At 41.6% G+C, this 19,711-nt stretch overlaps 1 protein-coding gene across 1 annotated transcript in view; it reads right to left on the bottom strand.

Annotated features, from left to right (window-relative positions):
- Positions 1-19,711, bottom strand: part of wdr26a (WD repeat domain 26a) — a 44,570-nt gene that overhangs the window by 15,561 nt on the left and 9,298 nt on the right. The window contains exons 4-9 of the mRNA XM_030394083.1: positions 12,135-12,271; positions 10,546-10,643; positions 4,592-4,748; positions 4,094-4,232; positions 3,845-3,985; positions 256-375 (exon numbers count right to left, since the gene is read on the bottom strand). Coding sequence (XP_030249943.1) covers positions 256-375; positions 3,845-3,985; positions 4,094-4,232; positions 4,592-4,748; positions 10,546-10,643; positions 12,135-12,271 — 792 coding nt within the window. The remainder of the gene's footprint in view (positions 1-255; positions 376-3,844; positions 3,986-4,093; positions 4,233-4,591; positions 4,749-10,545; positions 10,644-12,134; positions 12,272-19,711) is intronic.

Raw genomic sequence — 19,711 nt, 5'->3', positions numbered from 1 at the left:
CAGCCTGGATCAGCCTAATCAGGACGTCATTTCAATTCCATTTGTCCTTCCAAGGATCCTCTTGTGAATAAAAAAGCAGCAGCAGGCCAAAATCCAGAAAAGTTATTCATAGTATGTTTTCTACATGCATGTCATCAAAGTATCAATATCAGGACAGACCTATTAGGCAAAGGTTGTGATGTAAAAGCCCTGTATGTAATGTTCAGACCCTCAGGGCACTCACAGCACAGAGTGTGTGCTGTGAGTGATACTCACACACTGGTAGAACTGGCCTCTCTGGCCTCCGGTGACAAAGCGTTTGCCATCTGGATTCCAGGCCACGCTGGTCAAGCTATCCTCATGAGACTGACTCATCTTTGTTCGCAACTCCCCTGTCTACGCAACAAAGCCATGGAGAGAGAAATGTGACAGAAGATCAAACACTACACACTACCACACACTTGAATATTTTAAGTTTTTTGTCACCTCTAGAGTCTGTCAACATTCACAGGGTCCAGACAACAGTAAACAGTGCTACATGTACAAAGATTGATAGGATGCGTTCCCATGAACATGAAGAAGCAGCTTTGGATACAGTTTGTGCTAAGTGTGTGAAAGTGACAAGATGTGACAGCTGGTTGTCATGGAGAAGATGGTTGGCAGTTTCTAATTATGATCATAAAATATACTTGCGCTAGGGCTGCATAGTTAGTTGCAGATAATCAATGCATTGGCAACAGGCATTATTCAAGTATTTGTAACACCTTAAATTCAGAGAATTAGGAGACAATATTTTCTCAATTCTTTAAGCTGCAGGGGTGAATGACATAGAATAGAATAGAATAGAATGTACTTTATTGTCCCCTAGGGGAAATTTGCCATGGACACAAAGTGAACATGAAGCACAGTGCTACACACTGATGGCTGAAAGGATCCTCTATTTAACCTTACCTATCAGTCAACGCTTGTAAAACCATCACACATTAAAGTTCAACAACTAAATGGTGAAAAACTTAAGGTTACTTGTGTGACCTCAGTTCTCAGAGTAATATGAGTGAGATGTCTCACTATGGCGTATACATCCCTTCATACTCAGAGGCATCCATTTAATTACGTCACAGTATACCAGAGCTGTTACATTTTTGGCAACAGTCCCCAGTGACCTGCTGCTGATTTATGTTTACCACACAGCTGACAGTAGCTGACTTTCAATAACTGTTCTTGTTGCTTATCTTGAATGGTTTTCCTATCTGTGGATCAAAATTTAGTCAAACAGGAAGGAAGCCAGCAGCCCTTTTCACTAGCGATAGACCGATTTATCGGCCGATTTCTGCGTTTTTCACGTGTATCGGCATCGGCCGATGCGGGCTGCTGCGTTCTCCGATCCGGCATTATTTACAGACAGGCGTCCACAGGCAGCTCCGTGTTGCTGGAGACGCTGCAAGAAATGGCAGAGCAGAAAACCAATCCAGTGTGGCAGCATTTCACAGAGCACTGTTCTACCTCACCTGTTTTTAATATTTGTTAAATATTGTTTACTTGTTCTTGTTCTACATCACCTGTTTTAATTTCAATAAATGTTCCTTTTTTAAAATTGAGACTCGTAACATTTGTTATCATCATTGTGTAATTTTTTTGATGTAAATTGAGGGAACAAAAGTAGTATCGGCTCAAGAAAATCGGCAGTCCGTATCGGTCATCGGCTAAGGCTGATGAAAATCCATATCGGTCGATCCCTACTTTTCACACAGAGATTCCACTACAGCACTGCAGCAAAGGCTCACCTCTACACCTCCTATATTTGTTCACACTGAATTAGGGCTGAACGATATGGACAAAATTTCATATCTCGATATTCTCACCAGATATCTCGATATCGATACAATACGATATGACTACGAATTCGGTGAAAACCACGCATTTTTCAGAAAAATTAAGAGATTATGTCAAGCCATATACAAATGGTTGATAGAGAAGTCTTTACCAAATTATCACAAACTCACTACAGAGACAAATATATATGAAGTAACAACAGTAAAGGGAGGGAGAAGATCAAACGAACTATGCGCATTTCCACAAGATGAACGATGACATCCTAATCTGGAGAGAAAGAGTGAGAGTGAAGATCGAGACTCAGCAGCTTCAGGTTATCGCCGGTAAAGTACAAGTGGAATCTAGAAAGACTATGAAGTCAGAGAATTAACGGATCAAAACAGAGTAAACGGCAGCTATACAGTCTCAAATCCTCAGAGCGAGCGGCCGCAGCGTCCGCTCCTGCTGCCCCAGCCAGCCCCCCTACATACACACCGGCCTGCCGCCTGTGCAGCCGCTTGGGAGGGCAGAGAGCCGGCGCTGCTGCAGAGGAGCCGTGTACTGCGATGACTCTGAGCAGCAGGAGAATTACAATATAATATATTTCTCGCCTTTCCCCTGATGATCTGAATAAGTCGCTAAATTTGTCGCTAGTCGCTTTTAAGAAATAAAGTTGCTAAGAGGGTCTGAAAAGTCGCTAAACTAGCTAGAAAGTCGCCAAGTTGTGTGTGTGCGTCTCAGTCTCCGTCTCCCTCACTCCCGCCCTCGTATGTTTGTCATTGGTTGGCTTCAGCTGTCGATCCAAAGCAAGCATGAAATTAGGTTTGTGATTGGCTGGCCTTAGCGTTGCATTCAAGGGCAATCGTAAAAATGATGTTTGTTGTAACTGCCAGAGCTGTACATGCAGGGCTAGCAGGGGGTAATCTATATCGTTTGTATCGTTGCTTTTTCGATATGAATATCTTGAATGTTCATATCAAGATATAGATACGATAACGATATATCGTTCAGCCCTACACTGAACCAGGCAGCACCAACATAAAGTCGCTCAAGTGTGTCATTTCAAACAGCATGCTGGATTGAGGAACCAAAAGTGACATGGTGGTACACATCATAATGTTGAGATCTGTGGGGGTTTGTTAACACGTTTCCACCTGTTAAACTAAACATGTATCTACTGACTGTTTATAATCATATGGATGCTGTTGTAATGTGTTGTGATTGAGGTCCTGATCCACCATGCATCATGGAAAGTGACAAAGCTACGTTTTTTGCTCAAAATTATAAATCTAATTAACCACAATCAGTAAACAGCTGACCCTGTCTGGTTCTCACTCCTGGAGAAGGATGCTGTTTTTTTGGGGGAAGTTCACTGAAGACCCAGTCAGGAGGGCTGACCTTCACAGTGACTTTTCCTCATTAAATTCGGTGATTTTTTTCTGTTTAAGTTGCCAGAGACATTAACTACAACAACACAGCAGAAGAAGGTGACCAAAACATGGTGAGTTATAGCTGTTTCCTCCAAATCGTGTCACATAATCACCTTCAGTAACGCAAGAGCCGTCTGGCCCTCTCTATACAGGGGACAGGTGTCATTTCCCTGGAGGTGTGACGAAGAGTCGGTAGGACAGACAGGATGACAGACACTTCTCCATGTGTAACTGCATTTCTTTTCCTCATATAAGATGCTAAAGACACGACCTGCTACCACATTAATTTTGGTCTTGTAATGTTGCTTTGTGGTTTGAAGTGTCGGACATTTCTCTCCTGTTTGATGAGGATCTGTTTAGTTGTCAGACTGTGAACAGCACTGTGACTGACACACTTCTGTCCTGTGCTGCTGGCCAACCCTCACACACAGACGTCACCTCCCCTCTGTTGTGGCACTGTTACTACCTCCCCTAGTGAATCAGAGGCAAAACATTCTACCCCTGTAACTTTAATACAGATGGTGAGGTGAAGTTATGGAGCAATATTCCCTGCATTGAAAAGGCTGTGTGAAAGGGGAAAGGGACAACTGGTCCACTCTGGACCTGTGTGAGAGATGTTGTACCTGTACATTCCAAAGCCAAAGCTCAGAGCAGTCATCAGGACCACAGGCTATCAGATAGGCATCATCAGGGCTCCATGCCAGGTATGAAACACCATAGGCATGACCCTCCAGAGTCTTCATCAACTTCATCTGCTGAGTTTCCTGCCAAGAAACAGACAAACTACTTACCAGGTATTTCAACTCTCAAATGACAACTAATTTTCCTTATCCTAAGTCGAATGATAAATAATGATAATAATAACTGATTACCATATCGACGTGCCACACAATGACTGTGGTGTCTTTTGACCCGGTTGCCAGTTTTGTGCCATCATTGGAGAACTTGCAGAACCAGACTTCATTGCAGTGTTCAGTGAGAATCTGCTGAGTGTAGCAAGGGAACTGTTTCCTAAAGATTAGGTAAAGAGATACATGAGGCAGACATAAAGCTTCATACTGCAAATAAAACAAGACAACGTTTACGATCAAATACATCTGTTTAAAAAAATTCTTAAATGACCAATTATGATATTCTTTCAGTGAGTACATATTTATTGCAGACTTGATCAATACTTATTTCAATGGCAAAAACGCAGATATGAAATGAGTCTAGTGTTCAATGGACTAAATATTGTTTCCACTCACACAGAAGTACCATTCTTTAGGCCAAAAATAGAAGCACCGTCCCGTAGTAGTGACGAATATCAGAGATTCAAACAAAAACCAAAGCTGCCCTGCTGTGGTACGGTATATATGGTGGATCCTTACCGGCTGCAGGCATGGTCCAGCAGCAGGGACACAGAGTCCAGTCCATTATCCAGCTTAGTATTGTGGTAGAGGCAGCGCTCCCTCTGCAGCTCCACTGCCTGCTTCAGCAGAGTCTGCAGGCGGCGAGGAGGCAGCATCACTGATGGAGGCAAGTACGCTGTACACACACACAGAAAGATTCAGATTAGCTCAGAACATATACTGACCGTCTACGGATATTTGAGGATAGAATTAACCAGAAGGTGAAATTTGACAAAAGTTAAGCAGCTTTGATAGTTACTGCAGCCATAGTTGTTTCCCCAGGTTGAACACAGGCAAACGTGCATTGGAGTCACTCAGAGGTCATTTCTTTTATACCTCCATTTAGTACGTCTTCATTTGCTTTGGTCAACATTTTGACTCAACCTCCCACAAGGAATCAACCAATCAAATTCTTTGATGTGCAGATCCCCACAATGCCTTTTTGAGATTTGGGAGGGGTGTGTGTCTGCCCCTCTGGGACCTACACTGTTTTTGGTGCTTTACATTACTGTCAGACAGCCTTCTCCTTTGGCACTACATTCTCTCAACCGGACAACAGTGCACTGCCTATCGTGCACTGTATTACACCGCAGATCAGCTATTTGGTTCGGACTTAAAGCACCAAAAATGTTCAAAATATCGCATACACTATAAGGGATATATACACTACTCACAATAAGTTAGGGATATTGTTATTTACATGAGTGCTTTTCCTATTTGGTCTGAATTTTAATGAAATAAGTAAAAGTTCCCTTTGATATTACTAATAATGAATGAGAAGAAACACCATTTTCATTAGTTTAATATTTATTACCCCAAAAATTTAGACAATAACAAGGATAGCCCCAAATAACAAACATGTACAATGTCAGTAGCAGGTGTTTCCACCATTTGCCGCAATGACAGCTTGACAGTGACGTCTCATGCTCCTCACTAGCCTCATGATGTTGTTCTGAGGCAATGCGTTCCACTCCTCCACAAGTGCTACACGTAGTTCTGCCAGGTCACGTGGGGGTGGGGTACGATCATCCAGTCTCTGCTTCAGCTGGTCCCAGACGTGCGCTTTGGGGTTCAGGTCAGGGGACATTGCTGGCCATACCATATGAGGCACTCCGACTTCCTGAAGTCGAGCTGTGACACTTCTGCCACGATGTGGTGGAGCATTATCATCCATGAACAGAAAGTTGGGGGTATGCTGGCGGAATTGGGGGATGATGATGGGTTCTATGATGTCTCTGAGGTAAGAACATGCAGTGACTGAGCCATCTACAATAACCAAATCTGTTTTGCGCTGACTGGTGATGCCTGCCCGGACTGTTGCACCTCCTCCACCAAAGGGAACCCTGGGGACCATGTTGACCTCGGCGTATCGCTCACCTCGCCTTCTCCAGCAACGCTGACGACCATCATTTCTGTGCAAGGTGACCCGACACTCATCAGTGAACAGGACGGTAGACCACTGCTGCATCGTTCAGGTCACATGGTCTTGTGCCCACTGTAAACGTTTACGGCGGTGTCTTGGTGTCAGTGGAGTCACCTGCAACGGTCGTCTGGCATTCAAGCCAAAGCGGTGGAGTTGGTTTCGAATGGTTTGTCTGGAAACCCTAGTACCCCTCACATCTCGTAACTGGGCCTGCAGATGTGTGGCAGTTGCATAACGATGTCTGAGTGCATAGGTCCTTAGGTACTGGTGATCGTTGCGGTCTGTCACTCGTGGGGCTCCACTCCTGGGTCTGTCACGAACTCTGCCAGTAGTTCTGTGTCTTGATGCAAGTCTGCTGATGACACTTTGAGACACACCAAGTTCACGAGCAACATCTGACTGCCTGCCACCGACCCGAAGGCGCGCTATGGCCAGGTGGCGCTGCTCATCCGTTAAGTGACGTCGTGTGTTCATGGCTGTTTGAATGATGGAACTTGGAATGACTTACTGACAATACCAGCTTTTTATACCCACAGAATGTTGAAATTGATGCCACATTGAAAAGGGTTGTCTTTTAGTTTTTTGGTATTGGCCCCAATATGTAAGGCACACTGTACACAGTGAGACCATTACGTGGAAAACACAAAATGAGGTGTGTCTATCACCCCAATACAATTGCCTCCCTATCCCAAAACTCTCTGAAGTGAAATAAACAAGGTATGTATGAAATCCACTGAGTCTCTCACAATATCCCTAACTTATTGTGATTAGTGTATGTATATTTTTTTAGCTTAAATATATCTTACTGTAGGTGCCATTTAGAAGTACAATGCTGTGTTTCCCTGAAGCGCACGGCTTCTCCACACAGGGGGGGAGCTGATGGTCATCTACTGCAGGTAACACACTGACTACAGATAAGTACCTCATACATCAAGAGACCTGAACTGTCATTTTCAGATAACCAGAACACTAAAAGGCAAGTGTTTGGAAACAATGTCTTTGCAACTGCACATCAAAATACACTACTAATAAACTCCAAGGAGGGCGTGTGTATCCATTTTTTTTTTAAAGTGGCCTATATTACACTCAGCGAAAATATAAAAACTTTCAATGTAGCTCCCATTTCTCAGTTGAACATCGAAGACTTTTGATGTACACACAAAAAGCTTTTCTTTCTAGTTTTGAGCACAAATTTTGTGGTGAATTACAATGCTGCCTGACATCTGCCCCTGAAGAGAGCACTTCTCCAAAGTGCCAGACAATGGTGTCTTATGGTGAGCTTATGTCCACACAAGTTAGTTACAACAACAAACTTTAAATAAAATGTTTTTTTCCCTAATTTATCCTATGTATTTATCCTTATCCTGTATCCTTTTTGGATGAGGTAAAAATATATCATTCAACTATTCAACCTAACCTACCAAGGGAAGGTGTACATGACATGTATAGATGACATGAAATCATAATAAAACAATTCAATAATTATAATAAATAACAATGATGTGTGCATTCCTAGTTTCGAATTGCAATGTTTGGATTGAACACAGATATCACACTCCTGTCACAAATGTTGCAAAGATTTTATGTGATGGTTCATGTGGTTGTTAGTGTGCAACAAGTGACAACCTCTGGAGCTGGGAAATGAAGCCAATGCCGAAGTACCAAAAACTGCAGTTCCACAATAGCCGATGAAGGCCGGCTCCAAAAGAAAGTCAATCCCCAAAAGAGCCCATGTTAAAATGCCTGACTTTACAGCTGAAATAAACAAGTTTACAGCCTGCTACTGGAGTGTTTTTTCACTCTGGTGATTGACACATCTGTATGATGCAGTCTAGCAGTCCAACATAAACTAGCATAAACAACTCAGAATACTGTTACACCCCTAATTTTCAATGCAAATTCATTTGAGATTGAAAACTGAATTTATCTTCACTCTCACTTCTCAACCTGTGTGCAGCAACGAACCATGGAAGTGCATGAATCCACTGTAATGTACTGTTATTCACTCGCATTTGACTACTGAATGGAGGGAAATGTGTGTTTCATGAATGCACAGTGAAGTGAAGGTAAAACACTGCAGGAAAACAGAAAGAAACAAGAGAGGAAACAATCTAGTGAGTGCTGACTTTTTTCAAAGACAAAACTGAACACAAACACGGACACACACACCCTTGGTGGCAGGTTTTGCTGCAGCTATATAAAGTTAGGTATTCTGGCTAGTTAGGGCATATAAACCTGCGGTCAAACTCACAGCTTCAACACTGCTCCAACTTTTTGACAACTTTGGATTAGATAAGTGCCATCTCCTAAAACATCATAAAGAAGAGATTTACCCACCACTGACCACAAATGCTGCTGCTGCAACAGCAATTTACAGGCAGAAAAGTTAATGGCAGTGACCGTCCAAAGTTAGTGCTTACCATGATTAAAAAAAAAGAAAGAATGCTGAGTAAAATGTTAAGAAAAAGACAAGACAGGATATTTAAAGTTTAAACTAAGCCTTTTAAGGATGCCTCTTTCATACAGTATCTAATCATGATACTGTCACTAGGACTGTAACGACACACGTATCGAAATTGAAATTGCGACACTCAGATCCACGAACCTGTCTCGTGGTGTGACACAACTTCCAGTCCAGATCCAGCCCTATGAGCTATTAGTAGCCCCTTTCACACAGAGACATCGCATTAACACCACAGCGGTGGTTCGCCAATTCTCCGCCGTTGGTCTTTCACACAGAACGAAGCACCGCTGGAGTAAAGACAAACCATTGTGTAATTCACGCAGAAAGCTGGCACTGTGGCTCCTAAAGAGACGCGACGGTACACGTCATGATGATGACGTGTGTGTTTTCAAGGTGTTTCCCCGGTGTCCTCCTGTCAATCTAAACCCACAGATAATTTATAATCATATAGATGCTGTTTTAATGTGTCGTGATTGAGATCCTGACCCACCAAACATCCTGGAAAGTGACGTAATGGCGTTTTTCACTCTAAATCACATAATTAAATAATCACCATCAGTGAACAGTAAGCTGTCAGACTCTCACTCGCGAGGACTGAGGCTGTTTTCCAGGGGAAAGTTCACTAAGTCTTGGTCAGGAGGGCTGACGGTCGCGGTGATATTTTTCATCATAAACACTCGGTGAGTTAGAGTTTTTTGCAGGTGACAGACACTGTTTTTCAAGCAGAAATGTGACGAAGAGTTGATAGGACAAGCGGGAGGACAGACGCTTCTCCAAGTACAGCTGAGGTATTTTTTTCCTCGTTGCCAGGACAGTTACAGTTACTACGTTACCTTAGTTTGGTTCTGTAACGTTGCTTTGTGTGACATTTCTCTTTATTTAGTTGAGTGAGGGACCTGTGCAGTTTACAGACCATCCGATAGACACGCCCTTCATACACGCAGCCGGCTCATCCATTCACACTGGTTCAGTTTCCCAATACTTCGCCTCTAAAACTATTGTAGTGTCTGTGTGTTTCTTTCACATCCTGGGCTCTAAGACAATAGTGAATAGTGGGAAGACAGGATGGGACAGGACCAGATGCTCCCCTGTGGACAAGTGTGGGAATACAACAGGGCAGAGATCCCCATGACCAGGAGCCTTGATCAGCCCTGAGGTGGGCATCAGAGATAAGCTACAGGAAGGGGCCCACACCAAAGGTTTGGAGCTGACTCAACTATACATTGTCATCTAAGTATAGAGAGACCATCCTGTCCACTTGACATCAGCAAAGTTAAGTAACACACACAAGAGTTGTTTCATAGGGGTTGTGAGGCAGACCCATCCTTCTTTTCTCCCATTGGATAGATGAACCTTTAATCCACCAAAGTGACCAGTTAGGAGAAGTAGGCAGGTATGGAAAATAGAAGGCCCCCACACCAGAGAAAGGTGGGTGGGGATTTCGGATAGAGCAGAGGGCGAAGCATTTTGGCATTGCTTTTGCCATAGATTGGAGAACACCAGACATGCAGCTGCACTCTGTTCGGATGCTGGCTTGAGATCTGTTTCAATAAAGATTGCTCTATCATTCCACCAAGCTTGGCCTCCGCAGAATTCTTTTATCAACATACTACATGCCGACACCTTTGATGAAGAGAGCCCAGAAACCACACTATCAGACGAGTATCATATACAGAAGTTATAGAAATGTTACATAAATACAATGTTTAATTATTATTTTTTTTTAATTCGAGGTTTGTATTGAACCATGGGTCAAAAATCGTGATACAAACAGAATCGTGAGTTTGGTGTATCTTTACAGCCCTAATTGTCACCTGTTCCCAGTGAACCCAATGACGTGTGGAATAATCCAAACAGGTGTTTTTGGAGCATTCCACAACATTCACAGTCTTTTGGTGCCCCAAATAAATAATGGTAGAAAAGAATATTACAAATCATTATGGTGTCTTCTTATTTTCTTTTTACACACCATCCCAACTATTTTGGATTTAGGACTGCGTGTACAGTAGAATATACACTGTAGGGTATGAGTCAGACTGCACTCACTCTGGAGCTTGTCCAGCAGCTTTGTACGGGATGCCGTGCCTTTGCCTTCCCACTCTGCTTTGGTTCGCAGGTCCTCTGCATGACTGCACATCAGGTACCTTCAAAAACAAGTGATGACATTTTATCAGCTACTGTTGGGCAAAATTCACCTACTATTACACTGAGCTCATGCTAATATATCCCTTTGTCAGTATATTGATCTTGGCCTTCTCCTTCACTATTTCTACATAAAAAACAAGGAGGAAACGAGCACCAGAAGCACTTGCCTATGAAAAGCATAAGCCACAAGTGAATCTACCAAGCATAATATTAGGCCGAATAGGCCACCTTTGAAAAATTATGTTTGATTGTTTTCAGCTGTATCATCTTCACAGCAAGGTGAGGAAAATATGCCAACGGTACCTACATAATATTACACATCAGGCCTGACTGCCATCTGGAGATGTTTGTTCACGACAAGAATAGCCACCACATGCTAAATTTGCTGTGGATGTTCATGGTCCCTAGAAGAGGGTGTCATGTTTTCATTGTTTACGGTGACTGAATCAGTACATCTGGCTCAACACTGACCGCTGGACCCTGAACCTTGATCAAGATGTTTTTGTTCTCGAACACTGCAGCACTTTCATAGTGTGGGATGTGATAAACATTGTAGTCAACAATGTTCCCTTGTGCTGCAGGTTGAGTAGGGATCAATTTCTTGACAGACAACTGCTATCTCTTACTGGAGCCTTCTGTGGATGTACTGGACCAAAACAGTGTTACAGTGTCACTGAAATGCATGAGGAACCTCTAGTTTATTAAACAGAGTTGTTGGTCTGTTAACAGCCTTACTGGGAATTGCTCATCAAAAGAAAGACATCAACAGTGTGTAAGCGCTACTGAAGCCCCTGAGGATCTTCAGCCTGCTGTGTAACATCAGACATTTACTAGACAGAAATAGTTTTACCATTAGCTCCATGAGGAGTATGCATGGTTCTCATTGAATGATTCATAGATTGAACCCGAAAAGCCCGAAAGCTCATAGCAAAACCTGGAATGTTTATATGAATAAACCTATAGACAGCAGGAGCTTTGAGTGATGTGAAAGGTCACCTGTGGAGATGATGCTTCCACAAACACTCCACAGTTAAAACAACAGCTAGCAGTGTTAAAAAAAACACCAGGAGTCCCCCATGTGCATCACACACATGTGTCTTGGAGTCTGTGTTGACTGTTATAATATTTGAATATTTAATATTTGTATATTTGAAAGAATGAAAGAACCATGAGATGGAACCTTGATAGACATCAGGCTGTCCAGTGTTTCAGTGTTCTGTGATCATGTTGTTCTTTCAGGGGGTTTTCATACTGCCTAAGTATGGAATTCCAAGGGACTTTGTTTAAGTCATGAAAATTCTTCAAAGAGGGTATTGCACACTGGAACATTTAATCAATGCTGTAAATCTCAGACACAGCAAAGGCTGCCAAAATAATAATTTCTACCATACCTCCGAGGAATGCCACACATGCTACTGCAACATAAAGGAAGAAAAACCTAAATATCAAAGCTACAAGCAATCATTCTCATTCTCTGCTGGTGAACTGACCCGCTCAAGATGTGGATACGTTCTGTGTTGTACTTGAGAGGAGTGAGCTCAGCTCTGAGGACTTGCAGGGCCTCCAAGACCTTCCCATCCTCCAGATACTCCAGATATTTCTGCTGCAGCAGCAGGAACTTCATTCGCTGGACAGGAAGACAAGGAGAGGCCAAATATGACAAAGAACATTAACCATCACAGGCTGTGAGTACTGCAACATTCACCCATGTGACATTAAGACAAAATTGTTTCCTAGCATCTAAATTAATTTGAAAGATTCACTTATTGTGTTCTGTGATTTTGGTGAATGTTTGTGAAAGTGTCCACCAGTCGATAAAACTGTGAAACCTGTTAGTTCTGAGCATCATATTGCTGAAAATAGTGATGGGACAGTAAAGGATTTTATAGCGATATAAACAGGATAAATTGATTTTTTTTCCATTATCAGGATAATCTTAACTATCCTATTGAAAAAATTGTATAGCTCTATAATATACACATATTGATTTTCTGATTCACTTTGAATTGCCACAATGATGACCTTGCACCTTTCCAGTAATTTCAAATTCTCTAAACCTGTCACCTTTCTTGAAATTCCACTTGCCCATTCTATTCATGACAAATAAGTTAAATCTGATGTGTGGAAATGTTATGTCTTCTAAACTGAAGAACGACAAGGTGTTTATGATGTTTGTTTGCAGACCAGTACCCCCATTTGCCTCCATAGCCCTGTTCGAGGAAACTTTTTCAATCAATTCATAAATAATATTTGTTTCTTTTAAAAAAATGTGTGGCAAGTGAATACAGCATGTTTGAGTGCCGTGTCAAATGTTGAAAGCATTTCTGATGAAAATCATAATGTCATGAATCACAATTATTCTAACCAGGGAAAGTTCATATTGTCCCATGGCTTGCTGAACAGACTTCAGAGCAGACCTCAGAGAGTAATAACTTTAAGTAATAACTAACTTAACAAGTGTTTCTAATGCAAAGGTGAAATAGAGATGCACAATATAAATTGGGCAGATATTTTATGTGTATTTTAATGTTTATTATTGGCTACTTATTGGTAGCAAATGAATATATATCATAATATGAAGCCAAATTGATTTCATGAACTTCACAAGCACGGCCTCTACACACTCCATTACAGAAATTAGCGGTATGCACCTTTATAGTTGATTTCAGATTCACCAATAAACACAGAGAAGAAGGACAGGAAGAACAAGGGCAGCACTCAATTTATGTCATGCTAGGGTTCTGAAAGGAGGGAAAACTTTTTAACACAACAAATCTTGTTAGAGCCATCAAATATTATATCATCCATATCTGCTCACTACATCTGAGCCTTTCTTACCCTCAGGTGTGCATCAACTACAGGTTACAAACTTCTATTTAAAATATCTCATCAGTACCGAACATGAGAAGCAGGTAATTATCGGTTATCAGTATCAACTAAAAAAATATCCATAATGTGCATCCCTATAAAAATGTGGTTTTTAAATGTGGTAAAACTGTCCACATGATTAGGGTTGGGATATATTTTCAAGTTTCTACAACCGACACTGGCACATTTATTATTACTATTATTATTATCACTTACAATGACCTAAAGCAGATTAAGACAGAGGGGTTATATTTTCACCAAAGATTATGTCCTAATACACATGAAACTTCCGCTGCAACCCTGATCTTGCCTTCACAGACGTTCTTTTGAAGGTTGCCGACAAAAAGCCCCACATCAGAGGCAGATTGGTATGCGTTCCTTTTAACCACGCCTGGTATGCGTGAACTGAGAGATGTCAAAGATGGAACAGACAGCCAGGAATGAGCCACAGCCAATGAGAGCAAAGCCCTCTCTCCTTTCTCCCTCCCTCCTCTGCTATAATAATAGCATATGTTTTATTAGAATACATACACACAAGTATTTCAGGTTATTCAGAAAGTATTCAGAGCCCTCCACTTTTTCACATTGTCATGTTGAAGCTAAAATCATAGAATGTTTTTTTTCCCTCATCAATCAACACTCAAAACACCATAATGACAAAGGGGTGACTGAATTTTAGAAATCTTTGCAAATTTTTGATCAAGGTCTTTTTTATTTGTTTTCCAAATATAACAAACAAACAAACGGTATACAATTTACATGTAAAATAGTCAAGTCTCATTCCTGTCCATAGAACCAAACAAACCAACCAACCAACTTCCCAGTGCCCCCCACCCACAGGTACTGGACCCCCAGCAAATTGCCATACATCCCGACATATTCAAATATGAGTCTGCCGTTTCATACTTATAATATAAAATATCTAGGCAAATAAAGAAAAAAGACAACATAAATAAATAATAATAATAAAACGAAAGGAAAAAAGGAAAAAAAAAAAAAAGGGGGTACACACACATAACTGGGTTACATAGATATGTTAGTAGCTGTTGTGCCTTCCACAAAGGAAATAAATGGCTGCCAAATGACATAAAATTTTCTAGTAGACCCTCTTACAGTGTATCTAATTTTTTCTAAATGAATATAACTCATGACCTCCCTAATCCATTGGCCATATGTTGGGGGGAGAGCATCTTTCCATTTAAACAGGATAAGCCTCCTGGCCAACAAAGAGCAGAAGGCCATCATGCTCAGGTGGCCCCCAGAAAAAGTGGCATCCACCGGAGCCACACCAAACAATGAAATCAGAGGAGATGGGTGTACTGTTTTTCCACATATTCCAGAGAATGCCTCAAAGATGGACTGCCAAAAACTGTGTAGCTTAGGGCACGACCAGAACATGTGTAGTAGTGTGGCAGGAGCTTGCCTGCACCGATCACACGTAGGGTCAATATCTGTTTTGATCTTGGACAGTCTGTCCTTGGTCCAATGAAGACGGTGCACTATTTTAAACTGAACCACAGTGTGTCTGAGGCATATAGAGGAAGAGTAGATTCGCTGTATAATTTTTTGCCATATTTCTTCTGTAATCGTTTCATCCAGGTCTGTTTCCCATTTGAGTCTAAGGCTATCGAGACTGTTCATGTTATGTGTATTAAGCATTGTATAAATTCTGCCTATTACATGTTTTATGTTAACTTTACATTTTAAAATTGTTTCAAGCAGAGATTCAGAAGGACTCAGTGGGAAACAGTCAGAGTTAGAAGCCACAAAATCTCTAAGCTGTAAATACCTGTAGAAATGTGATTTATGAAGACCATATTTCTGTTGCAATTGTATAAAAGTGGCAAACCTATTTTCGATATAGAGGTTAGATAATGTATCTATTCCATTTCTTGCCCAGACATTAAAAGCATCGTCCATCATTGATGGGACAAACATATGATTCTTAAACAATGGTGCAACAAGTGAAAGATCAGTGAGATTAAAGGTCCTTCTGAACTGGTTCCAGATTTTAATTGAATGGATAACAACTGGATTAGTAGAGAAGGCTGAAATGGGCTGTTTGAAAGGTAACTTGGAACATAATAAAGCTACTGGGGAAGTAGATCCAATGGACGCCCTTCTCTAACAACGTCCATTCAGTACTATTGACATCTGTGCAATCATTTCTCAACCAATACAGCAGTGCTCTTATATTAGCAGCCCAATGGTAATACATAAAATTTGGAAGTGCCATACCACCCAATGCGCGAGGTCTCTGTAATATATTTTTATTAATCCTGGGCTGCCTTTTATGCCATATAAAAGATGAAATTTGACTGTTTAAGTTTGAAAAAAAAGATTTTGTTAGAAAAATAGGAAGACACTGAAATAAATATAAAAACTTAGGTAGAACGTTCATTTTAATCGTATTGATCCTCCCTCCTAAGGAGAGAGGCAAAGGGTCCCAAGGGTCCAGGTCTTGCTTAAGGCTACTTAAGAGGGGATGATAATTAGCCCTAAAAAGATCTTTGTGGTTACGTGTGACCCATATACCTAAATATTTTATCTTTTTAGGACTAAATTTAAAAGGGATTGAACCAAAATATGATCTGTCTACAGAAGAAATCGGCATAAGTTAACTTTTCTGAAGATTAACTTTATAACCAGATAATTTTCCGAACTTTGTGAGTAGAATCGATAATTCAGGAAGGCTTGAGAGGGGGTCCGATATAAATAATAACATGTCATCCGCATAGAGTGAAACTTTATGCTCCGAACCCGCCCGGCGTATCCCCTTGATGGTGGTGCACTGCTTCAGGGCTAATGAAAGTGGCTCAAGTGCAACGGCAAATAAAAGTGGTGAAAGAGGACACCCCTGCCTCGTGCCCCGCTTCAGCTCAAAGTAGGTGGATAAATTACTATTGGTGCGTACCGCAGCCACTGGGAGCGTGTAAAGGAGTCTGATCCAGGAAATGAATTTAGGACCGAAATGAAACGCTTCTAAAGTTTTGAAAAGATAGTCCCACTCCACCCGATCAAACGCTTTTTCAGCGTCGAGTGACAGCATCACCTCAATATTCCCAGGATCGGGTGGAGTGGGACCATAAAGAATATCAAATAGACGCCTGATATTGAAAAATGAATAACGATTTGTTATAAATCCTGTCTGGTCAGACGAAATAATAGAGGGGATAATGTTTTCAAGGCGACGTGCCAGAGTCTTGGCAAGAATCTTTGCATCTGTGTTCAGCAACGAAACAGGGCGGTATGAACTGCAATTCAGGGGATTCTTATCCTTTTTAAGTAATAAAGAGATGACTGCTTGACGCATGGTTGGGGGCAAACAATTGGTGACTAAAGACTCTTCAAATACTAACAATAGCAAAGGAGATAACTGGTCAGAAAACTTTTTGAAAAATTCAGTTGAGAAACCATCTGGCCCTGGAGATTTGCCACTTTGCATGGCTCCGATTGCTGACACTATCTCCCTGACAGAGAAATCCCTTTCCAGATCAGCCGAAAGTTCTACCCCTACAGAAGGCATTTTCAGGGATTTAAAAAAGTCTTCTAGGTCAGCAGGATTAGTGGGCACATCTGAAGAATAAAATACTTGGTAGAATTTCCTGAAACAGGAATTGATTTCCCCATTGTCATTGCATTTTAAACCACAATCATCTTTAATTTCAGGAATGGTTTGATAGCAGTTCTTTGACGCAACTGGTGAGCAAGTGCTCGGCCAGACTTTTCCCCATGTTCATAGTGACCATGTCTTGATTTGGAAATAAGGTATTCCGCATGTCGGGTGGACAGGAGATCAAACTCTGTCTGTAATGACAGGTGTTTTTTAATTACATCTGCTGATAAGGAGTGGCCATGCAGCCTGTCTAACTCCAATATCTCATCTGCTAATTTTTTAATACGCTCATTACTAGCCCTTTTTTTATTTGCACAGTAAGAAATAATTTGACCCCTTAGATATGCCTTTAGCGACTCCCAAACTATAGATGGCGACATCCCTGGGGTTTGATTGATGTCAAGAAACATTTTAATTTCAGACGATATGAACTCAGTGAACTCATCTTCTGACAGAAGCAATGGGTTAAACCGCCATGAACGGTATATAGATTGTGTATTAGGAATGTACATTTTCATGATTAAGGGACCATGATCCGAAATGACCATAGCCCCGTAATTACATTCTTTGGTGAGATGCAGAATTCTCTTATCCAGGAAAAAGTAATCAATACGTGAATACGTCTTGTGAACCGGGGAAAAGTAAGAGTACGCCCTAACGTAGGGATTGCGAAACCGCCATACATCTGCTACACCATAAGTCTTCAGGAAGAGCTGAATAGAGTGTGCTGATTTCGACAGGGATGCCCTCTTCGTAATACTCCTATCTAAAAGAGGAGAAAGTGCACAGTTAATGTCACCGCCAAGTATAAGATGATGTGATGTCATGTCTGGTAGGTGAGAGAAAAAATTGGTAAAGAATGAAGGGTCATCCCAGTTTGGGGCATAAATACAGGCTAAAATAACTGGGAGCGAGTATAATTTCCCTACCACAATGACATATGCTCTGCAGAGTCAGTTTGCACGTGAGATGCAGTGAACTGTACACTTTTACTTATCATAATAGCAACACCCCTGGCCTTTGAGCAGAAATTGGATTGATACACCTGACCAGCCCACCCCCTACCCAGGCGAGCGCTATCACAAGAACGTATATGGGTCTCTTGTAAGAATGCAATATCTGCACTGAGCTGTTTTAGGTGTGAGAATATTTTTTTAAATTTCACTGGATGATTAAGTGATTTAACATTCCAACTTGTGAAGTTAATAGGGCAACCATCATAACCTCCTGTATTATTTATATTGGCCATATTGTGTATACAGAGAAGTGAGTATTATATATGAAACCCAAAGACACAAAAACAAACAAGAACAAAATAAAAGTCTGGCAGAGTAGCATCAATTTGTAGATAGGTCCAGCAGCTACCCACCCCCCATCACCCACATGAACAAGGTGATTACAACAACCCTCAGAGAAAAATCCACACATTAAGTGCTTGTGGTTGGGAACTGTAAAGCCAAGCACTCGGGCTCCGTCGAGCCTCCAACATATAGAAAATAAGGAATGGTAATGCGCAAGGTAATACAATTCCAGGTATAATGCTCAGTAAACTTAAGTTATAATTCTTGGGAAAGAATATATATATCATGCTGAATATCAAGACTATACAGCATTAACTTCCTTAAATTACATTGCATCAAGTGTAATGTCTCTAACAAATAGCCAACTAAGGCTGACCCAATTAACCCATTAGAACAATCAGGAACTGCAACAGTGTTTCTTTCATTTTAACTCAGGATATACTTTAAGCAAAAACAACAAGTCAGTACTTTGGTAGGAACACTAAGCTGACCATGAAATAGTATGCCAGCCTATGAGCACACAGTTCAGGCTGGTCAACGTTTCCAAAAAGAAAGTTGTACAGTATATAAAAAATGTTGGCTAAACACTGTGTTGTGAATTTGTACCTGATGACAATTGGCACAGTGATATACTCATGTTCAACATACCCGTAGGTCGACAGAGGTATTATGTTCAGTTGAGATGGTCAGTCTCACATACATTCTGCGGCCTCCCTGGATGAGACAATATTCTTCATGATATAGGTCGTAGCTTTGTCCGGGTCAGTGAACTCTCTGTCCTCCCCCTCTTCGACCCGAAACCGTGCTGGAAACAGAATCCCGTACCGGACTCCCTGTCGGTCGCGAAGCAGCTTCCTCACCTCTGTAAATGCAGCCCGAGCTTTAGCCACAGCTGCCGTGTAGTCCGGGAAGATGGTAATTGGTTCCCCGTTGAAACGGAGCGGACCCCGAGTGCGAGCACGTTGCAGTATCTGGACACAGTCTTGGTAATAATGTAGCTTAGCAACGATGGCGCGAGGTTTGCCACCCGGCTTCTTCGGTCCTAGGCTCCGGTGCGAGCGGTTGATCAGCGGCTCTTTATCCAACTTTCATCATTCCCGAAGCAGGTAAGGGTGGAGCCACTTTAGCTGGACTCTGTGCAGTACTCTGGTCCGAGGAGGTATTGGGCCTTGTTTTGGAGGATCCAGTATACTTAAATTTCTTCAACCTCGTGTCCATCAGGGCACCGCCGTGGACTTGTTCTACTATCCGATGGAGTTTAGTGATAATTTACTGTTGTATG

This window comes from Sparus aurata, chromosome 17, assembly GCF_900880675.1.
Source record: "Sparus aurata chromosome 17, fSpaAur1.1, whole genome shotgun sequence".
NCBI lineage: Eukaryota > Metazoa > Chordata > Actinopteri > Spariformes > Sparidae > Sparus > Sparus aurata.
Note: the sequence above shows the minus strand (reverse complement) of the source record. Positions and strands in the feature narration are given on the sequence as shown.